This window comes from Scomber scombrus, chromosome 2, assembly GCF_963691925.1.
Source record: "Scomber scombrus chromosome 2, fScoSco1.1, whole genome shotgun sequence".
Lineage (NCBI taxonomy): Eukaryota > Metazoa > Chordata > Actinopteri > Scombriformes > Scombridae > Scomber > Scomber scombrus.
The window spans coordinates 4,412,426-4,434,668 of NC_084971.1; the positions used below are offsets into that span (position 1 = coordinate 4,412,426).

Sequence of the window (22,243 nt, forward strand, 5' to 3'; positions counted from 1 at the left end):
GGGGAGAGAGATAGGGTGAGAAATTGTAGGAATGAGATATGAATGAAGTGCGTGAGGCGCTGGGAAGGGAGTCGGGCGCATGAAGGGAGGCAAAGACAAACAGGGAGAAGGCAGCAGGGCTAGGGGAGATAGACACCTGGGTTTCACTTTGAATTCCAGTGGGAACTCTCATCTCTTATCACTGCATGTCTCTATCGCCGTTTTGTTTTTTCTCTTTCTCTACCTGTACGGTTGGAATTAAAAGTCTGCTCCCGTGTGTCCTATCTGGCCTGCTGTTTACCCAATCACTTATCATTAACTTACAGACATAGGAGCATTGGCCGGACCGGGACTGACCATTGCCATCGATACTGCAGATAAGCACAGAGGCAGTCTATGGATTTCAGTGCTGGATTCTGCACTATCAGCAAAAAAAAAGCTAAAGGGAAATTTGTTTTGACCTGTTTTGGAATGCCGGATGGGAGGAGTTTGGGCATCTGGAGAGGATGAGATAGTGTCAGACAGGTTCACAAACATAGGGAAGTATGTTTGATTCACTTTCAGATACATTCTTGGGATCACCTTTTGTACATTTATTGTGTAAAGTGGAAAACACTACTTTGTAGCTATTAGGTGTTCAGAAGGGCCAAAAAAAGAAGGAAAAAAAAGGGTAGAACTTGATATAAATGATGTCCTTAAAGGTGCAGTTTGTAGGATCAAGTGCAGATTGCAACCAACTGAACCTCACAAAAAATGTGAAAGGCCCTCTTTAGAGCCAGTGTTTGGTTTGTCCATTCTAGGCTACTGTAGAAACATGGCTGGGCTTCCTGGAAGAGGACCCACTCCCTCTGTTGATATAAAGGACTCGTTCCAAAGTAATGAAAGCACAAAGATTCTTATTTTCAGGTGATTATACACCGATTAAAACATACTTGTGATTATTATATTACATTTCGACCAGAGCTGTTCCACTAGATGCTATTAAATTCTACACACTGCACCTTTAATAGATGATTATTTTAAAAAAGCATTTAGATGTGATCAGATGTCATGTAATACAACCTGGTTCATTTAAAGCACGTTGAGCCTTTAAGTTCTGTATTTTTTGACATTACCACCAGGGGTGCCAAAGCTGAAAATGTAAAAAGCTGCTTATAGTGCCTTTAAAAAGCAACACTTGTATGTACATGCAATACATGACAAATCATGTTATTATTGATGATATGATGTATGTTATATTCAGCTATATCTACTGTATAAGAGTGAAAAAAAGTCATAAGAACATATATAAAGCTTTCTATCTTCTCTTGGCTCATTTTCCACACCTGAGGATGACAAACGACTTTGAATTAACTTCATACAGTTTCATATTCCTTTTTATCACATGTCGCTGATAACATTTTGTCCTTGAGTCATTCAGCGGCGCGAAGCCGCTCTGCGCTCAACAATATCCAGACGTACAGAATAAAACACAACCCTGCCCTTTTCTGAAGGAAGCTACGCAAGCAGAAGTATGAAATAAATACTGCACAATTTATCAAACAGCGCACAAAGGCAGCGGAAGGCTTAGCTGGAAATGTAATGAAAAAAAACGAAGAAACCTTGAGCGATCTCTCTCTGTGTTCAAGGCTCAGTGTGAGGCAGAGCTGCCAGAGATTTCTAGGAGCACAAAGAGCACGGAAAAAAGTTTTCATCCACTCGCTTCCCCATCCCGTTCGGGCGGAGGAGACCTTGAGCTGAATAGAAACACGAGGGCTATAGCCAACATGAGCGCAGAGAAAAAAGGAGAGGCAGTAAGAAAACAAGACAGAGACAGAGAGCTATGGTGAAAAGTCTGTCAGCTGCCACATACATCTCCGGATGGCAGGCGGCAGAGTAAACAGAGGAAGCAAACAGAGGGAACGGGGACAGGCTTTATACATGTATACTCGATGTAATCAAATATGGTAATCGCCACCAGCAAAAGATGCAGGAAGAGAAGAATCAGAGATGGATATAAGAGGAGATATAGAGACATAACTGTGCATTAAAAAATGTACGCTTAAACTTGCAGTCAACTCGAGACACGAACATAGAGAATAACTGGCAGATATTTCTTCATGAACTCTTCCTCTCTTGCCCTTACTTGCAGAGGCTGTCAGTCATTGGGAGGGCCTCTCCACCTCCACACAAAGCACACAAGCTAAGAGAGGAACACTACCTCTCCTCTTCTCCACAACCTAAACTCTTCTTATAAACATAGGGGATCAATGTAGAATGGGCCCAAATGTTTAGTGTAGACTAGAGTTCCCCGCTGTATCTACTGCACCCCACTGCGTTTGTGACCCCCTTTTTTCATGTTGGCTGCTTATTATGTTGGTGATCTAAGAGCTGAAGCCAAATCTGCATTAATTATGAGTGTCAAAGTCAGACTAGCGTCTTCTTCAGGGGGTTCAAATGTGATTGGCTGATTATATTTGTCAGCAGTTTTTTTTCTTGGCACTCTGTGTAACATTGTTGACTGCATTGCATGAAATAATTGAACCTAACTGGAGTACATCCATGGGAATTAGAGCCAGACCGATATATCAGTCAGCCGATATTATCAACCGATATTGACTTAACACAGATATATCGGTATCGGCATATATGTTGTCTGATATGCACCAATGTTTTTAAGATATATAGGCAGCATTTTATGTATATTTGATCCTTTTTCTTAATTCAAGTTTAATATACTTTTTTGTGTGTTTTATTAAGTGAAGAGTGCAGTGAAGATTACAGTTTCAGTGCACTGTGTTTATAGTTAAACTGTAAAATATCATGCGTGCATTACATATCTTTATCACAAGGGTTTGATAACCACATTGCAAAAATGTGGGTTTTATATACTCTGTATATATAATATTATCCGCTGATATTTTGATATCAGAATTTTTTTATTCCCTAATATCAGTATCGGCATTGGCCGCAAAAATCCAGTATCGGTGCGACTCTAATGGGACTTTTTTTTCTTCTGCGTAGCAAATTTAAATCTGAAAGCCGTTTGATTTTTTAAGGATTTCATAAAAGTTTGCAATTTTTCTTTCGTAATTTTTTTTGCAATTTTTCCAATAGCTATCACCCCAAATCTGGTGCATTGTCTTGTCTTTAATGCAGATCCAAATTTAGATAGACATTCAAATTGTTATCTGAATTTCTGCTAAATGATTTAACTCGGAAAAAAAAATATTGGATTTTTTTGAGGATTCCATAAAAGTTTGCAGATTTTCTTACGCACAGTTTTCCTGCATTTTTTTCGTTAGCTATCACCCAAATTTTGCACATTGTCTTGTCTTTTAATGCAGATCCAAATCTAGATGAAAATTAAAAAGGAGTCAAAGTTTCACTATTTAATTACCACATTTAATATTAGCATTGAGATTAGTGATTTTTTTTGGTGTCCAGTTTGGTTTTGTAAGCAAATATTATCTATTAACACTTGTTATCTATAGTCTACAATGTTGTATTTTTACTTGCCAAACTGCTCTCTAGTTTTTAAACTATTTTTTTCCTAACTAAATTTTTTCCTTATTTACATCTTCCCATTCCAAATTCCATTTATCTATCTTTCAGTCCATCCCTCCTTCTATGTGTTTATCTGCTCTCTCCCTCTATGATTCCTGCAATGTGGTCCAGTCACCTCCAGTCACACTGGTGAATTTTCTGAGGCATGGAAATGTCCCACAAATGGCTGAACTGTACTCATTCATCCTAAATTTAGCCCGCTCTCCTGATCCCTTCGCCATGGCTGTGGGAAACCCTGCATATCCCCCCCCCCCATCGCTCCCAGTCCGCCGAGGACCCGTTCCTGTGCCGTCCCATCAAGTGCCCGATTGTAACTCACAGAACAGGTCTTGTGTTTGGCGTGTAGGTGTCCTTCCTCCACCTCTCAGCGGGGGCTAAAAAGTATGTTTCCCACTCTTTTCTCTCTCTCTCTCTCTCTCTCTCTCTCTCTCTCTCTCTCTCTCTCTCTCTCTCATCTCTCTCTCTCCTCTCTCTCTCTTCTCTCTCTCTCTCTTCTCCTCTCTCTCTCTCTCTCTCTCTCTCTCCTCTCTCTCTCTCTCTCTCTCTCTCTCTCTCTCTCTCTCTCTCTCTCTCTCTCTCTCACACACACACATCAATAAATTAAATAAAACAGCCCTTTATCCTCGACCCGAAACAATGGTCTCCCTCATTCAGTTGAGTTACAGTATGTCCACAGAACACCTCAAGGACAAAGAGGCTGAGTTAGTGGCCTGGCTATTCAGCCATTTATCCTCGAGCATGGCATACCGATAATGCCTTGTGGTCTAGACATATGTTTCCATCAAACAACCCACTTAGAGGTAGAGATTCCCAATTCAGCGACCTTCCTTTTAAGCGCTTTGACCACAGCTACCGTATAATTTGCTGCTCCGAATATAAGCGGCTGTTTGCGGAAAAGCCTGCTGCTGCTGCTGCTTCTAGCGTCTGTAAAGCTATTTCCGAAAAGATTGAATATCAACCTTGCATATTTGAGCAAAACAGGCTAATAACGACTGTAGGATCTTGAATGGTTGGCTGAACACTGAAAAAAGGATATTGGAGAAATGTAGCAATGAGATCTTCTCAAACTAAATATTCAGTTACTGTAGGGAGGCTCAGAAAAGAAGGGTTTACTGTGTGCCTGTGCAGAGAGAGTACAAACCCTTGTAAAAAGCATGAGTCAGAGCATGATTTTAATATACCAGCTTCACTCTGGGCACAAGGGCAGCCATGGTCGATCACCCACTCCTCAAACTTTCATGAAACAAGCTCATGAATCTCTCTTTGATATAAATGACCCTGAAGAAACCTCGCAACATCTTTTATTTCTTCCATCCTGCATCATCAGTGTCGTCAGCATCAACAGTCTGAATCTTAATCATCAGCTCCACTAGTATTGCTTTTCATTCTCATCATCGCTTTCATATCTTTTCATCATTTTCCCTCCTTTATCTCTTCACCATCATCATCATCATCCTACTCTATGTCCACCACCAACACTCCTTTTTTCTCGCTGGGCCCCAGCCAGCCTGACCTGTTCCTGTCCTCGTCCCCGTTTCCTCCCTTTCTGATGAGTAAGTCGGGCAGCCTACTTCTGTGAGGACACAGTGTTTGACTCACTAGTCAGCCCCCGACTGAGACAAAACCACATCAGTGCACAAGCAGGGCAGCCGGCAAGAGAGTCACATCCTGACGGGGAAGATGAGCTGTTCTTTTAGTGGACAAAATGAGAAATAAAAGCAGTGGGAGGGGAGGGGTTGGGAGGTGGAACATGTAAGGGTGTGGAGATGTGTAATAGCAAAGTCATTTCTCACTTTTGGTGACACATATTGGTGTTAATGTGGCAGGTATGTGAATGTACTAACCTCCCTCTGTTTTCATTTGCTTTTGTCTCCTTGGTTTCCTGTCATGTGTCAGTTGCTCAGGTAAGCCCACCAGGTTTAGCCGCCGAAACAACCAACACAAAGATTACTACTGGTAGCAAGGATGGAGCTCCTCTCTCCCCAAAGAAGTGGACAGTAGTGTGGGATCCAACCCACTATTAACTGAATAAAAAAGCTCCCTGCAGGGCTATTCTGCCGACATTTTAGATTAATATAGCCATTTTATTAGCTATGAAAAGGCTTCTTTTTCCACACAAGGCCACTAAATAGCACCAATATGGACTCTGGAAGTCTGTGCATTCTATGTAGTGCATAAAGAGTTGGTTTTTTTGGGTGAAACCTAAGCAAAGTCAGTCAAATCAACATCTGTGACCCCTCTCATTTTAATGCCCGTCCAGAACCAAGGGCCAGCAGATTTCCAGGAAGACAGCCCGATCTGGTTATTATTAGGAAAGAGTCTTAGAATCCTCAGCGGACTTGCCAAAGCTTTGGTTAAAGCGCTCCTCCGGCAGTTTCAGAGAGCGGCCGCCCTTGTTTCTCTCCCCTAGGGTTATAGCGGGGCTGATGAGAGCAGCAGGGTCTCTGCAGCAGATAAATGTTTGCACAGGAGAGGCCTCCAGGTTGCTCTGAAAACAATGGGATCAAACAGGACCATCAAAGAGCATCGAGCGAGATCAAACGCTGGCAGAGAGAACTTTACTTTCGGTCCATATACGGCAGAGATGGAGGATTACTGAATATTAGTGTGCTGACCTGTCAGTATTACCAGTGGTAGTTTTATTCCTGGGTGTCACAGCGCAAATGGAAACATCAAGGAACCATGAAGAGTAAGACATAAGCTAGTGAGGTGCTTGTGGTGATGTGTTTTTTGTTGTATTATATGTTTAAAAAGAGGACGTGGTAAATCCATGAAATATTGTGTGCAGTATGAGATTATCACTATAGATCATTTGACAGCAGTCTGGACCAACTCAGTCAAACTTTGGCAACCAGGAGACACTTGAAAACTCAATAAAGCCTCGACCAAGTTGGCCCGACCTTTGCCCCCGCGCCATCTGACAAAGCTAACAAAATCAATCTTCCTGCTGCTGACTAGGAGCGATTTTGTGCCGAGCCATCCATGAACCATTAAGGTTCATTAGTTTCTTCCCGGACGATTTGAGACCTAAGCTTGCGTACGTGAGGCTGAATATCAAGAGGAAGACGCACATCCACTTCACTCACCTACTGTTTGTTTCTGACTTTGCCAGAAAAGAGGAATTATCCAGGCACGCTCACTTACTTGCTTTAACCAAGTTTATTATTCTACTTGTGTCTTTTATTCCACTTTGCGGTAATCATTTGCAGGGGGGGGAGTCCTTTTTCCATCTCACACCACCCCACTGGTTATCAATGGGACCTTTGAGAAAGAACCTTCACTCCACTGATTGAAACATCATTTCCTGCTGGACTAGCACACTGGGGCTATTGAGATGTGCCCCCAGTAACTCTCTCACTACGGGCCTTTCATATTTACTAGTGACCCAGAGACCTCTGGCGCAATATACATATGGTATCAGCTTGCAGCAGGACCGAGGGTTCAAGGGGCATAAATGCGTGCACACAAACATCTCAGTGTGGAACAGTCAATCTGAGAGACACAGGGCAAGGTTTTTACTGCGAGTCTTCAAAATAAATAAAGTCCTGAAGAGAGAACTTGACACTTTAAACATAAGAGGAAGGCATCTGAGCCAAGTCATGAAGACAGAAAGACAAAGACCTCCCCCATATAAGACTATATTTTAAGAACCAACCAATCAGAGAAGCCAGCACAAGAGAATCTAAAGGCGAACTACGATAACGCATTGGTACATTAAATTGACTTCCATGTGGATTTCTTGCTTGTACTACAAAAAAAGGCCTGTCAGCTCCCTGACGTTTTGAGGGCAACGCAGAGATGAGATAAGAGAGAGAGAGAGAGAGAGAGAGAGAAGGGGCATAGAAAGAAAATAGAAGGAAAGAGGGGTGCAGATATGGAGAGAGCAGAGAGATACAGTGCATCACCGAGTCTCTACGAGGCTAAGGGATACAAACCATGTCTCCCTTGCTCCCCGGCCAATTACTAACACACACATTGATTCGCCGAGGTGACGAGGTGTGGAGAACACGGGCAGAGACACGGTGAACAGTCGCCGGGCTTACACATTAATCTATACAAAACAATGGTGCAATCTATACAAAACAATGTGCAAGTTCACAGTGCTGACATGTTCAAAATAGATCAACGGCAATGGAATTAGGGATTTCTATACCAACACACTCACACAGGGCGCACAGGGGGTTTCTGAGTAATGGAAGATTACCTGTAGGTCAAAGAATTTGCTGTATCTTCTGTAGATGATGTGGGAGGTGTTGTCAGAGTAGGTGACATTGATGAGATATACCTGTCAAGAGAAGAAAGCAAAGTTATAGGGTTGCAGGGTTGTCATGTTTAAATTCTTGGTTAACCACAGTTCAGACCCAAAGATATTACAACAAATGATTCATTGTTGTCAGTGTAAAGAATGTCCTGTCAATCATCAAATCAATTACTTTTCTTATTCATCTTTCAGCAGTCAATGAAACAATAGATGTTGATAATAAATTGATGGTAATGGCAAACACATGTGCTAGTGATACTAATAAACTCTCAGGCAAACCCCCCCCCCCCCCCCGACATGTTGACACATATTCATAAATCTGCCAGTGATACTTCAGGGTTGATGGTGACATCATCCGTACTCTGTCAGCGTAGTGACCTGCTGGCCTTTTACTTTTGGCTGCGGCAATACAGCAGCCCTGAGAGGCCTGATAAGATTGAGATAGAGTCCATTTATCCGTCAAGAAGAGTTAAGTGATGCCGCAATCATCTCTAATCTAATTGAAACGTAGATAACCAAGGTAACAGATCCAGAGGCAGGAAATTTTCATCAGGGACATTAAGAGCAGGTGGGATCTCTCAACTGCTGATATGGAGATGTTCAGAAAAGGGCTCTGGATGGGAAAATTACTCAAGTGGATGCGTTGTTATATAACATTAGGCTACGGCTTTTGAATGGGGGAAATTACACTGAGTTACAGAGTACACCGCTAGCAAACTAACGCAAATTGATCCTGATGTTTAAAAGCTGATATTGTTCTTATATTCTGCCCATTATAATGTGATCCAATATATCCAGCTAGAAAATGAGCAAACAAGTCCTTACATCCAAATAGGTGGTTTGTCGTTGCCTTTTTTGACCTGGCACTGCTACGGTTCGGGTCAAGTTAAGTTTAGGTTGGAAAAAAATCGTAGTCTTGGTGAATAGCAACCAGCATTGATTGTTGGTAGGACACCAGATGTGAACCGCACACGGACCACAAGAGGTCAAAAACATATCCACTATGGGAATAAACGGCCTTGCTGTCGTCTTTCTGCTGAAACTCAAATCACCATAGAGCTGAATGATCTGAGAGTGATATTTAAAAGCTTTACAATAATTGGATTTATTGCATTAGAAACGGGTGAACCAAATACCTGCTAACCTTGTATATATTTAAGGGTTTATTCTTAGAGTCGTGAATAGGGACAAAGATTTGCCTTTTTTCTACAACCTATACAAAAAGCATTTGTGGTGCTTCCGTCTATTTTGCACCCGCTAAGCACTTCAAAGCTGTATACATCTGGCATGTGCTCGACATACAGCTAAAATAGCCATTATCAAGTGATTTGCAATAAAACAAGATGCTGTCACCCAGCCAAGGCAATCCAGCTAAGTGGCCCAAACCCAGCGCAAAATAGAAATCCACTTAGGATCAAGCCGCTGTGAACACAGAAACGATTGACTTTGCCTCATGTATAGCATTCAGATTAAATAAAGGCAATGTGTTTCCCCGGTGAGCCGTCCCTGCTGTGTACTCCAGCAGGCTCCATCTTTATGACTGATCTTAGACTGTTGCTCCAACCCTCCGTACCTGCCAAGAGCTTCCAGGGCTGACTTGAGATGAATGAGGTCGAGTGAAAGACCCTGACATTGACGTAAGAAGGGCAACGGCCTGAAACAAAAGAGGTTCCACAACAAAGCCGAGGGTTAAAAGGCCTTGTTGCTGCTGGAAGGTGCTCAGCTGCTGCTGGCAAGGCGCCACCGCAGTATGTTCACTCTGATGCAAACACAGCTACTGGCATCTAGAAGCTGTGACTGTCACACTACGCTGGCAAACTTGTTCTAAGCACGGTAGGGTGTCACCATAGCGATTAGTTTTGGCATTTGATGCTATGAAAATGTGCTCCCTGGGGTGCTGCTGAGTTACAAAAAAATCAAAACTCAAAAAACTGGCTTACACAGCCACAGTCAGCTACATTTTCAAGTGTCTTTCTGACTTTCATAGCAACAAGGACATGTGAGTTTAGCAAAGAGCTTCTTTTTTTTCCCCGCTCATTAACAAAGCATCTCAAGAAAAGAGAGAATTTTTTTTTTTTTACTGAAAGCGACATAGGAAAACTGAGTTAAAAAGGAGGCTGCGGTGTCCTCATGTCACATAACGCTCCCTCTGAGCTCTTAAAGCTTTTTGTAAAGGCTAGACTTAACTTCAATGGCACAAATACCCAAAATATCTCCATGGTGTTAGTACATACCAGCCCACACTGATAGGAGCTTTTCTAAATGACAAGATATGCCTGAGGCTGGCCTAGCACTTGTCGGAGCTTGTTTGTGTATGTGTCAGTAATGTCATCTGGCATTGAGTGTACATTATAGGCCTGTCTGTACTGGATTGTTTGACGTCAATGCCAAAATGTATATAAGAGCTTTAGAAATCTGTTACATTGGTTGACATTCAACTTATGGCAAGGCTAGTAGTGTGGCTCTGTTGGTGGCAATATCATAGGTCCGCCACTGACTGAAATATTTCAACTACTGTTACAATGAAAATTGGTGCAGACATTCATGGTCCCCAGAGGATGAAGGATCCTAAGGATATTGTTGATCCCCTGACTTTTAGTCCTTTCAACAAGGGCCACCAGCAGGTTAAAGTTGTCACTAGCTTTCCAGTGAATTAAATGAATATCTATATTTTACTGTATGGTGCCCAGATGATGAACCCTAATGACTTTGATGATCCTTGGACTTCTACTTGCAAAATTTAAACTTCTCTAAAACCTACCTACTCCAAAACCTATTCTTAGTCTTGTTCAAATCTATCTATCTATCAATTTCTCTATCTATCTATCTATCTATCTATCTATCTATCTATCTATCTATCTATCTATCTATCTATCTATCTATCTATCTATCTATCTATCTATCTATTTATCTATCTATCTATCTATCTATCTATCTATCTATCTATCTATCTATCTATCTATCTATCACTGGCTGAGTCTAAGTTGGGCTCTAGTATGTATTCACAGATTAGTGCACACATCCATGTGGAACTTACTCCAATTCTTCTATGTGGGTGTGTCTGTGCTATAAACTCCTCTGACTTTAACGGTATGCCAGAGTATCGTCCTCCCATCATGCCTCTTGGCCACTCTAATTTGCCTCTGAGCTGAGGTATATAAGATAGGAGCCAGGCTGGAAGATGTGGACTCCAAACGCCAGAAGCAGATGGGTATGCGATGGCAACCGCAATGGAAAACACAACCAACAACCATCCATGGTCTGCCAATGCCCAAAATATCAAGCTTAAACTTAATGCCCTCCCAGTCCCCAAAATAGACTATTCACTCGACGCAGCCAGTAAATTATAAGAGTCGGAGCTGCTGCCTCTCAAAGATAAATGAGTAAACACCAACTCTAGACATTTTCTGATTTGTACATAATGAAATCTGAATATTTCACTTTGCATATTTCATGGAAACTGCTATTTCTTCACCTTTTCATGAGAAACGCACACACTCACACATCCACTAAAATAAGGGGACATGCTATGGGCTGACTCAGAGCTAGAGTACATTCATTCGTGAATGCTAAGTACAGCCAAATGTTCTTCATCAAGCATTTATGGAATAAAAGAAAATGACTCATTGAAATGTCATTTTGGAAAGAATCTGTTTGCCAAGTATATCACATATCCATATGATAAGATAGAAGAGGAGCCATTTTCACAGCAGCGACACAGACAAATTCAGTTATTCAGGAGCATGACAACAACATTTTACCAACAAGTCTCCAGTTTTGGCTTTCGTGTTCATGTGGGGGATTTGTCAGCCGCAGAAATCAAGATAAAAAGTCAAACACGATCTTGTGATTGCTGCGAGACATTCTTGCACAGCAGGCATGTCTGGAACAATAAGGCATTGCTGCAATTTCAAAATGAAAGCTGAAATTTGGGTGAGGAAGCAACACAAAAAAAAGCTTGCTGCCTCACGTGGAGATCTGCAGGATGTCTTCATTTTCAAACACACTCAGCTGTTTAATAACCACGCCTACATTCAGAGACAGGAAGATGTTCTAAACAAAGAAGTATATTAAGGGATTAGGAAACAATAACTCATATTTCACTGCATAGTGAATGGCTGTAAATAGCCTGAGCCTGAGTAAGCTTGTCCAGATGTGCTATCGCTTAGCTGCTCATGAGTAAGTCATTTCTTTCAATGAACAATATTTATCAAACATGATAGATATTCTATAATTTCATGACAGAATAAAACCATTTTCTTGATTACAACTGAAGTGGTTTTTTCAGATTCCTCAGCAGTCACGTGTCAACACTCCCATTTATGACTTGTCAACTGTCTTTTCAAAGAGTCTAAAAATTGACTTGTAAACAGGGAAAACACAAACGAGGGCAGAAAAAAAGGCTTTGGGGGTTTCCATGTCCCAGATAGCAAAAAAAAAAAAAAAAGACCTTGTACAACTGTATTTCCCAAGGAGGATGCAGGGACTTGAAAACAAAAGTTTTTATTCATGCTCAGAGGCAAAGAGAAAAACATGAATTCTTATGACAGAACAAATTGGACTTCTGATTATTTCATTATGTTCATCTGCAACGACTATGAATATTCATGTTGAGCTTACAGATTTATTTTTCTCCCCCCCTCCTCTCCTGAAGGATTTATTTAATAATGTGAATATTTACATAATGCAACGAGATTCCATACAGTAGATAAACTGATGAATAAACAGAATAACTTACAGTTTTCGAAGGAGAGCAAGGACCCAGTCACAACGGTGTTCAAGTGAAGAAAGCAGAAAGAGTGGAGTGCTTGGTGGGGCAGAGAATGTGGGCCTAGCCACTAAATTGCAGTGAACCCCGCCTAAACTGCTTTATTTAAAGTAACATATAAAACAGACACGCATCATACTTTCAGACCCTGAAAGCGCCAATGATCAAACTTCAAAAAGTCAGGTTGGAGAAATTCTCTGTGCATGGCATTGAAGTCTTTCCACAGGGGAACCACAACCGGCCTAAAACCATTCACTTGTCTAATACGCTCAGTTATTCTTTCTGTGTAGCCAAAGAGGTTAACAAATGACAATAAAGCTTGACAAATTCGTCTAAGCAGCTCCTCGGCGAGCCAACAAAAATGTCACAAGGGTAAAATAAACTGTCCAGTCATAAGCTTTGGCAGGGGGTCTTTGGAAACCCCCAGAAGACAGACTTTTTGTATTTGCTGCCAAAGCAGTGCCCTTTATTAACCACACACCAGGCCGACGCCTCGACTTTCCTTGACTGTGGTCACTTCCACTTTAAAGCGGACCATTTTCGCTTTCTTTGTTTTTGTGGTGGCCACAGAAAGCCCCATGCCAGGGGTTGCTGAGGAAAATGTCTATTCATCAGTCACATCCTGTGGAACTTTGGTGCCTCCTTGATATCAATGTAACTTGTACACTACAATAAACGGATTCTAATGCGGTTGTGTCATGAAGTCTGACAAAATGCAGGGTTGGACAAGGTCATGTACTTCTTTGAAAAATCACTCTTACTATTAGAGTCGCTGCTGCTAAGGTAGGTTGTATTAGGACGGATTTCATTCAGTTAAGCTAAGTTAGGAAGCTCAAGCTTGGGTAGGCAATTTTTCATGGTGATTAACAGACTAACGAACACAGCTCAACGGAGGCCAAAGCTATGCCCATTTTTTGGTGGCATCAGTGTAAGATATTTAATATCCTTTAACAACATACAGTATGCCAAACACAGATTATCTCCATTAACCGAGGCACACTGAGTAAAATAAGTATATTACACACATAAAGTAGCTGTTTGTAAGTCTTCTGAAGCAAGTCCAAGTTATATCATAGGTAATTCAAGACTTGACAAATGAAGTCATGTCTTTATACTCTTCCAAGTATAAATTCTAAGTCACAATGCAGGTGTTCCATGTCCTGAATGCTGATCATTAACTTGACAAGGAATTAAAATGTTTAAATTGCTGAGACCATGTTTATTCAATGGATATTCCCATCTCATGTATATCCATCATACTATATTTGATAAATAAATATAGTATGGGAGATGTGTGGCTTTGTAATATCTGCTCACTGCTATCTTATTTAGTTTTTACTGCTTTAAGACTTTACCAGGTCAAAACTTGAGTCTGAGATGTTTTTGCATTGAAACCTCAAATCAAAATGCCTTAAGGAAGACAAGTCCTGGCTTAAACCTACATTAAATGTGCAGTGTGTAGGATTAAGTGCAGATTGAAACCAACTAAATATCCCTAACCTTCCCCTTCTAAAGTGTGTAGGAGGATCTACAGTGGCTGTGAAACTCACGAAAAATGTGAAAGGCCGTCTCCAGAGTCAGTGTTTGGTTTGTCCATTCTAGACTACTGTAGAAACATGGCTGTGTAACATGGTGGGTTCCTTGGAAGATGACCCACTCCCCATGTAGATATAAAGGGGCTCAATCCAAAGTAACGAAAACACAAAGATTCTTATTTTCAGGTGATTACGCATTAATTAAAAAATACTTGTGAATATTACATTTCTGCCAAGTCCGCTCTAGTACTTACCACTAAATTCTACACACTGCACCTTTAATTGATCTGATTTTCGTAAACTTGGAGTCAGAAGAAGAAGCTGTAAACACAACATTGTCACATTATCACCTTAATATTGTAATATAACTGTTAACTTGACAAATGTACTGTAATGTAATATATGTAAAAAACAAAACAATGAGCTGAAAGGTGCCAAAATACCATTTGGTCAATTATTAATGTGTAAAACATTGATTAGAGCAGCTTTTACAGCCATCAAGAATAATAGTGAAACAAACTTGCGTAACTCCTAAAAGGATTTTGTTGTTGTGCAAATAACTTTAATTTATTTTGAGAGGCACTCTGCCAATTTTACACTCCAACATCAAGTTTAATAGTCATGTTGAGTCCAACACAGCCTGTAAAAACAGTTGTATAATGTCTTTTGGATCTGAGGGAGCTTATCAAGTCTGGGAAAATACCCCTGATGATGTCACTGTGACATCAGAGTGATCTCGTCTTGGGCTTTAAGACTACCAATTTGTAACAGACAGCCTGAGTTACAAATTCAAGAGCATGTAGTTTGAAAGACATGGGTATTATCAGGCAGGGACAGTCTAACGAAAGGCGCTATCATGTTTCATTGTGTGTAGGATTTAGTGGTTTTGGAGCTTTTGCAGAAGTCAGAATATCTAGGCCTCTGTAGCACCAATTTTGATCATTCTTTTTTAAGACTTTATGGAAGCGTGATACTTAATCACTGGCAAACCCCTTTAAGTGGAAGTATGTCTGAATTTATTCTGAGAATGGTTTACTGTCCTTCACAGAGGATACTGTATATTTCCTATCCATCAATGGTTCGTTTTTAAAGAATATCTCTTCATGCGAATCAGCCAGTTGGATTCTAATAACTTTTTAGCCAATTTCCCTGACTATCTAGTAATCTCACAAGAAAAGGGCTGCGAGCAAGACAACTCTTTTTTTATCTCTTTTTATTTCCATTGCTTCCTTCTTCTCCCTCTTGCACAAAAAGAGATCAGACTGAAAAAGGCCTGACCACACATACAGTCATGTTAGGGATGATCCGTTCGGGTCATTTTCCCATGAAAACAAGACCGGAGCCGCCACAGTTGATGCAACAAATGTTGCCCACACATGCGATTCATCTCTCCACAGAGCATCATCATTCTTGTGTGACGTAATCAAAAGTCAAGCTGTTGGGAAGAATGACAGGGGGATGCAGGTCATGTTCAGGCAATCTACGATGTATTATGACCATGAATCTAAACAAAACCATGCAGAAGATGTCCTGTAAAGGGAATACAAGTGTCGTGGTGCATTCAAGACATCTGCAAGAGACAAATAAACCCTTCCACAATCGCAAACAACATCTGGTATTAAACACTTGTGTGTGAGGTTCCAACAAAGATGAAAAAATCTGTGGCTTTTGTCAACCGATCAAGTCAGTGCATGCAACACACATTACACACTCTTGCCAGCATCAGCGTCTGAGTCGGAGCTTGGCAAACTGAGCATCAAGCACATCAACTTCACTAATGGACGTCAGCAAAGCCCCTGACTCACCCCCCTCGTCTTTCAAACACACACGGGGTCCTTGACCACTTCCGGCTAGTCGTCAAACTCTCCCAAACAATAGTCAAGCCAAAACAAAAGCCAGACTCATAAACCTCCACCTCCTCCAGCATGCGTCTCGCGGTGAGCATCTGAAAACAGGGACCCTTTTCACCTAGATATCACTCTGTGTTTGATAGGCCAATAAATATTTGAGTGGGGAACAGCTCTCTGAAGAGATGTTTTATAGTGCCAAATAACAACACCGTCTTGCAGTTCCCGGGTCTTTGTGCGGCGCAGGAGTCTCTAGAAAATGAAATGTTATGGGACTGGGACTTGTAAGGGGAAACAGAATCTTAAAGTAAACATGGCCGTGCCCAATCTCGCTTTCTCTTTTATCACCTCTTCCTGCAAACACAGAATGAGGGAGACAGACGCAAACACACAAACAGGTTCACGGGAGGAGAAAGTGGGTATTGTTTCTAATGCGTGTGTGTGCGACTCGGCCGTCCAGCTTTCCCTACGGCCCGACGAGCACTTCCCTTTGACAAAGCCCAGAGTCTCTCACTCACCCCCCTACGCCCCCGCCCGACAGGATAAGCATTTCCAGCTGGTTTCACAAACATTACAAATGACATTCAATGGGAGCTACATATTGTGTCTTTCTCTCGTTTTTCTCTCCCTCCCTCTTTTTCTTATTGCTTCTCACAGTGACTACCCTTGTCTCATGAGACAGGGTAGCTAGGGAAACTAGGCCACAGATCGGCCTGCTGAGACAGAAGAAGCCCAAAACACAGCACAGCTCAGCTCAGCTCAGCTCTGAGAAGCTCCTGTTACACACTGCTTGCTACACTTTACTGTACATGTGGTGGTCTGACTACTGCTCAACAAGCCTTCCTGTAGATTTTGGGAAGCTCATGTTACACTAAACTACTCTGTGGAGGCAATAGCTGCGTGTTAACAGTCCAAGTTAAACATGAAAAACATATAAAAGTGTATATCATCAACAGGAGACCATTAATTCACTGTCCTTAAGCACTAGCAAATCCACCCTTTGTCACATTATAGCTCATAAGTTGTTCTAATCGTGTATGATTTAAAGGAATAGTTAAATAAATATGCCTGTTCGTTTTCTTGCTGAGAGTGAGATAAAAACACTGAAAACACTCTCATGCCTGTGCGTTAAGTAAGGAGCTAGAGGCGGGTGATTAGTTTAGCCTAGCAGGAGGGAACAGCTAGCATGGCGCAGTCCAAATGACAAAAATTCAAACCACAATTTAATGTTTTTACATTTCTCTTTGTGTGAAAATTAAACAAACAAGATACAACATGTTATATGGTTTGCTTTAGCAGTGTTGATAGGCATGTTTTTTTAAACTTTGGACAGTGAGCTAGAGGCAGAAGGGGATTAGCTTAGCCTAGCTGGAGGAAACAGCTAGCATGGCGTGGTCCAAATGACAAAAATTCAAACAGCAACTTGACTTTTTTTTAAATGTATCGTTCTGTACAAGTTAAAAAAAAAACAAGATATAACATGTTCTTTAGTGAGCTTTAGCGATGTTGATAGGCATGTTTGTTTTTTTAAACTTTGGACAGAGCCATGCTCTTTCCCCCTGCTACCAGACCTTATGCTAAGCTACGTTACATCAAGACATGAGAGCGGTACTGATCTTTTCATCTAACACTCCATTCCTAAAATGTTAAATTAACATTATGCCAGGATATGTGTCACTTTTCTTTAGGAATGAGGCCCTATCGGACACAATATATAACAGGTATAAAGAAAAGAGAAGAATAGTCACATATTTTCTCATAGTCTACTTGGACTATGTCAGTCTTACAGTCATACAGATTCTTTTGGTTTCAGTTGTCAAGGTTCTGAGATGTATTACATGATTATTGTTTGTTACGTTAATGTGGCACAAGCTTTTGTCAAAAGCAAATTACAATACACTCAACAAGAGCTAGATGCCATCAAAGACTGTTGTAGCTATTTAGGTTTTTAAATGTAATCCTCTTACTGCTGCGAGCACCACAAACAGAAAACGGTTCACATTCATTATATTGGAGTGAAGACAAAACCCTTAAGAGACATCTCAAAACCATAACATATCAAACCATTAAATCAGCATCTAGATGTGTAATGGAAAAAATGCATTGGTGGAATTTGGGTGAACCAGAGCGGTAAGTGGTTATGTCAACAATCATGACACCATACCAACCTTGAAGTGGTTTCAAATATTATGCACCTTGCTACTGGAATGATTTATGGTTTTATTTGTGATTGTTTTGATCAGCTTGACTGAAATGTCTTGTTGTGTATTGTTCTTGGGTCCCTAATGTAAAATAGATCTAAGTTAGACTTCCTGAATAAATAAAGCTTCACTAACTGACCGGTTAAGCACTTTTGAAACAAACAAAGTATCTGAACAAGTTTTCTTATCAACACTTTATGCTAGCTCATCCATGAACGTTGGTTCACCAACCAGGTAGCGTAGGCATCTTCCACAGGTCCCCATGCCCAACAGGGGTTCTCATACCAGAGAGTAAGTTTGTTTTTGGTCATTTGAAGCATGCATTTGCTTGAGAAAATGCACCACTAAAGCACAGTATTAACTGAAAGTGCCTTGAGGTTAGTCTTGCATGATTACCTCATTTTGAAGCCGTGTCTTACAGAGGAACCTTGTGTCAACATCCAGTTTTAAGACATTTATTATTTCAGTTGATATTGTGTTTAGATGAGGCATGTATGAATTTGTGTTTAATCAAGTAAACACAAACTAATTGTGGCACAGCCAACCTGGGGGCAGGTAGCGTTCCTGCATAGGTGTACTACTTGGTTTCAAGAGCCGCAGGCAACCTATAATTAAGCTGCCATGTTGAGTCTGCTATGTGCACTGTACTTGATGGGTACTTGAAGGCGACACAGTGCATACACAATGCACAGAGAGTGGGAGGAAGAAGGGAGGGGTTGGGTATGTCAATCGGGGCCCACATTTCATTTTTGCCCCAGGGACCTGTACAGTAATGTTCCAACAGTGTCAGAGTTTAGGGATAAGTTTCACATGGGGCTTCCCCATGTTTAAAATACATGCACCGTACAGTGTTTTGGATGATACAAGCCAAGTTCATAGATGGTTGTGCTCAGGATGTGAAAATTGAAATGTCTAAAATCCATTTTGTGTCTTGTAAAGCCTAATGTCTAATAAAGGCACACGTGCATATGGCAAGAGCCCTGTGAATTATTCCTTTCTAAAGAGAATAAGTGTGCTAATTGTGTCCACATATCATTAGGCTCAAGGGTCCGCAGGTCTGTAATTGCATATGAGCAAGATCATGTTCTTTTCATGGTGGTCATTTATTATGACTTGTTTATGAGCTTGAAATAGGATCTAAACCGGGCCCATGGAGTGCAGAGCTCTAACACAGACTCTCACTTAGAACAAGTGTTGTATTGATGAATAAGGCCACAGGAGGCAAGGATCAGGAAGGTAAAGATAATTACTGAATATGGTTTGTTAGGTCCAAAAAGCGGAAAAGAAAATGATCTACAGTGTTACAAAAATGATTGATGACACTAGGTTAGAAAAGGATATGGGATTAAGCTTAACATATTTTAAAACTCAAGAAAAAGCTACTAAATGGAGCTTGTAGTAGTTTATAAACTGGTCATTTTGATCCAGTCATTTCACAAACAGGATTATCTTGAAGTTTGACATCAAAACGAATCCAATGTGATGTTTTTCCGCATTCATGGCTAAAACTGAAATAAACTGACCAGGAATCCAGTTCAGTTTTTCACTGTGCTTGCAGTGATTGGCTGACGTGTTTGTCCTGTCTGTTCAGACATGTTTTGAGGTCTACTGTATAATGAGGAGATGTGACATCCTGTTAGTACAGTACAACATAATCATATAATCATATCCCAATTCATTTTTGTTGTTATTTGAGTTTGTGAAACTTACAGAAGTAGAGACTGTACTGTAGCTTTAGTCAAAAATAAATGAATTCTATGAAAAAATACTGTGAGGCTGGAATGAGTACCTTACTGCAGAAGTTTTGCTTCCATCTATCATCCCAATAGAAACAATATAGGTTGGCAGGCGCTGCAAGAACCTGCTCATTTGGTTAGAATAATAAAATCATTCAAGTATTAAACAGCGTTACCCTAAATGAAACTAATGCATGCAATGAAGCCACAAAGGTGCATCAAAGCATTGACTGGATCATCAATATCTGAGGATAACCTGCATTACCAGGTTACAGTTATGACAGCTCACCTATGATAATGAAGTGTCTGTTAAAACGCTGCAGAGTTGAGCTAATGCCGCTGTCGGATTGCTGTTTAAAGGCTGCTACGATACAGCAAAAACAGTCTAACTGATCTCTAGCTTTAGCTGTGGTCTTCACACGGCAGCTATGCTACGTTTAGTGGACAAAATGCAGCGTTTAGGTGTCACGCTGTGACTGTGAACAGGCCAGACAGACACCCCGCTGACACATCTGAATGGGACAAGGTGGGAATAAAGAGGTGACATGGATGAAGACGAGCCAGTGGTAACACTCACGTAGTGTTTGGACGGATTGCGCCTCTTCTCCACGTCCACGACTTTCACGTCCAGCACAGTCCGAAACTGCATCTTGACCCTGCAAAGGCTATGCATGGAAAAGCGACAGGCGGGCAAAGCTGCTGCAGCTCCGGATAAAGCTATCTTGTATCAGGGGAGAGAAATCACAACATTCATCGCTGTGTCATTTAACAATTCAGCGGTCCATTAAAGAGATCAGCTCGTCCGCGGCCAATTTGGCAGCTCCGGCTTTTTCCCCCTCTTCCTCCTCCTCCTCCCCCAGTTGACGCAACGATCATCAATCTGATTAGAAACTTATCAATAGTCCATCTGAGCCTGTGCCGTCCGCTCTCACGATCAAACACACACAATACTTGTATCCAGGCAGAGAGCGGTGATCACGCTGCCTCACAGCCCCACACAGGCTGGCCAGAGGTGGGGGGGGACGCGCTGGTGAAGGCGATCACCTTAAAATAGAGGGGGGGGGGGAGAAGTGAAGCCAGTTCCTTTGTGTCTGCTGAGCGACGCCTACATAAAGGGCATCTGCATACCTGGATTTCACAGAGGGTGGCACAGGATGAATGTAAGGGAGACCCGGTAAATCCAGCGCCAAACGCCTCCTGCGTTTACAGCAGCGCAGTTGATTTGGGGGGGGAGAGTGGGATGGGCTTCACGCACGTCCTCACTCCTCAGGGCCACTTGGAATAAAGCTCTCAAGGAAAAAAAATATTTTCTTTGACAAGACATGTGGTGATCTGTGATATAATAATACCCTTGTAACCAATCGACAGTCACTCGGTTAATCAATGCACTCATTCATTGGTCTTCCTGCAGGGGACCTCGTAACTTTTCCTCCTTGCTCTTAAAGAATGTGGCATCTAATACAGTGTGTGTGTTTTAAATGTCTAGCACGACACAGGCCTGGATTAAGCACCAGCTGATGATTGGTTTCAGTGGTGTGTGTATGGTGCAGAAGGCAGCGTGACAGTGGAGCTTCTTATCAGTTTGTTAACACTCTGCAGGCTGTCATGAGTCATGCAGTCATGAGCAGCTTTCTGGCCGGAGACGCGATAAACTGGAACTATGGATACAGCTGCTTCACACACTGGACCAATCAGCTGCAGCCTCATCTACATGAAAGGGCCAATTAACGACTAAACACTGCCCCCCTGCGCACACAGCGACACATGCACCTCTATAAACATATGCACACATAGACTTTTCCTTTTTTTCCCTCCTTTTTTATTTCATAAAAAAAATCCGATTAAAGGCACAAAGTAGATCCTTAAAATCTTTTTATGGCACCACTTTCATTTTTTAAATCACTTACTTTTTTTATTTGACTGACTTTACTAGAACCATGAGCTCAATGCTGGACTTTAAACAGGGTAGCTGCCCCTGGGGGCCTCAGAACTCCAGGGGCCCTAAAACCTCCAGGCTTATTGTGTGTCAACTGCTTTGTGGTCATTTAATGAAGTATTCATATGGGAACATGCAAGGCTGGATTACCAGCTGAGCAAAGCAGGCAACTACCCAGGGGTCCCCAGACCCTTAGGGTAGCAAATCCCCTGGTTTGTTTAATCAATATACAATGAAATTGAAAGAGCTTTGCATTGAACCATACATTTCTCATTTAAAATGTTATCATTGGGGTCTTAAATTTTGCTCTTGGCCCCCTCTAGCATGTTTAGTCAGTACTACATGTATTAACTAATATGTCAGAGAGGTCAATGGTGATTTTGACTCAGAGTTTTATATGTGAACGTATGATTCTATGTATCTTATAAATGTGA

General features: G+C 41.4%; 1 protein-coding gene across 1 annotated transcript in view; it reads right to left on the reverse strand.

The window, feature by feature from the left end:
• The window catches only part of sh3pxd2aa (SH3 and PX domains 2Aa), a 108,760-nt gene extending 88,038 nt beyond the window's left edge, over nucleotides 1-20,722 (reverse strand). The window contains exons 1-2 of the mRNA XM_062428114.1: nucleotides 20,451-20,722; nucleotides 7,730-7,810 (exon numbers count right to left, since the gene is read on the reverse strand). Coding sequence (XP_062284098.1) covers nucleotides 7,730-7,810; nucleotides 20,451-20,546 — 177 coding nt within the window. The 5' untranslated portion in view covers nucleotides 20,547-20,722. The remainder of the gene's footprint in view (nucleotides 1-7,729; nucleotides 7,811-20,450) is intronic.
• Between the last annotated feature and the right edge of the window lie 1,521 nt (nucleotides 20,723-22,243).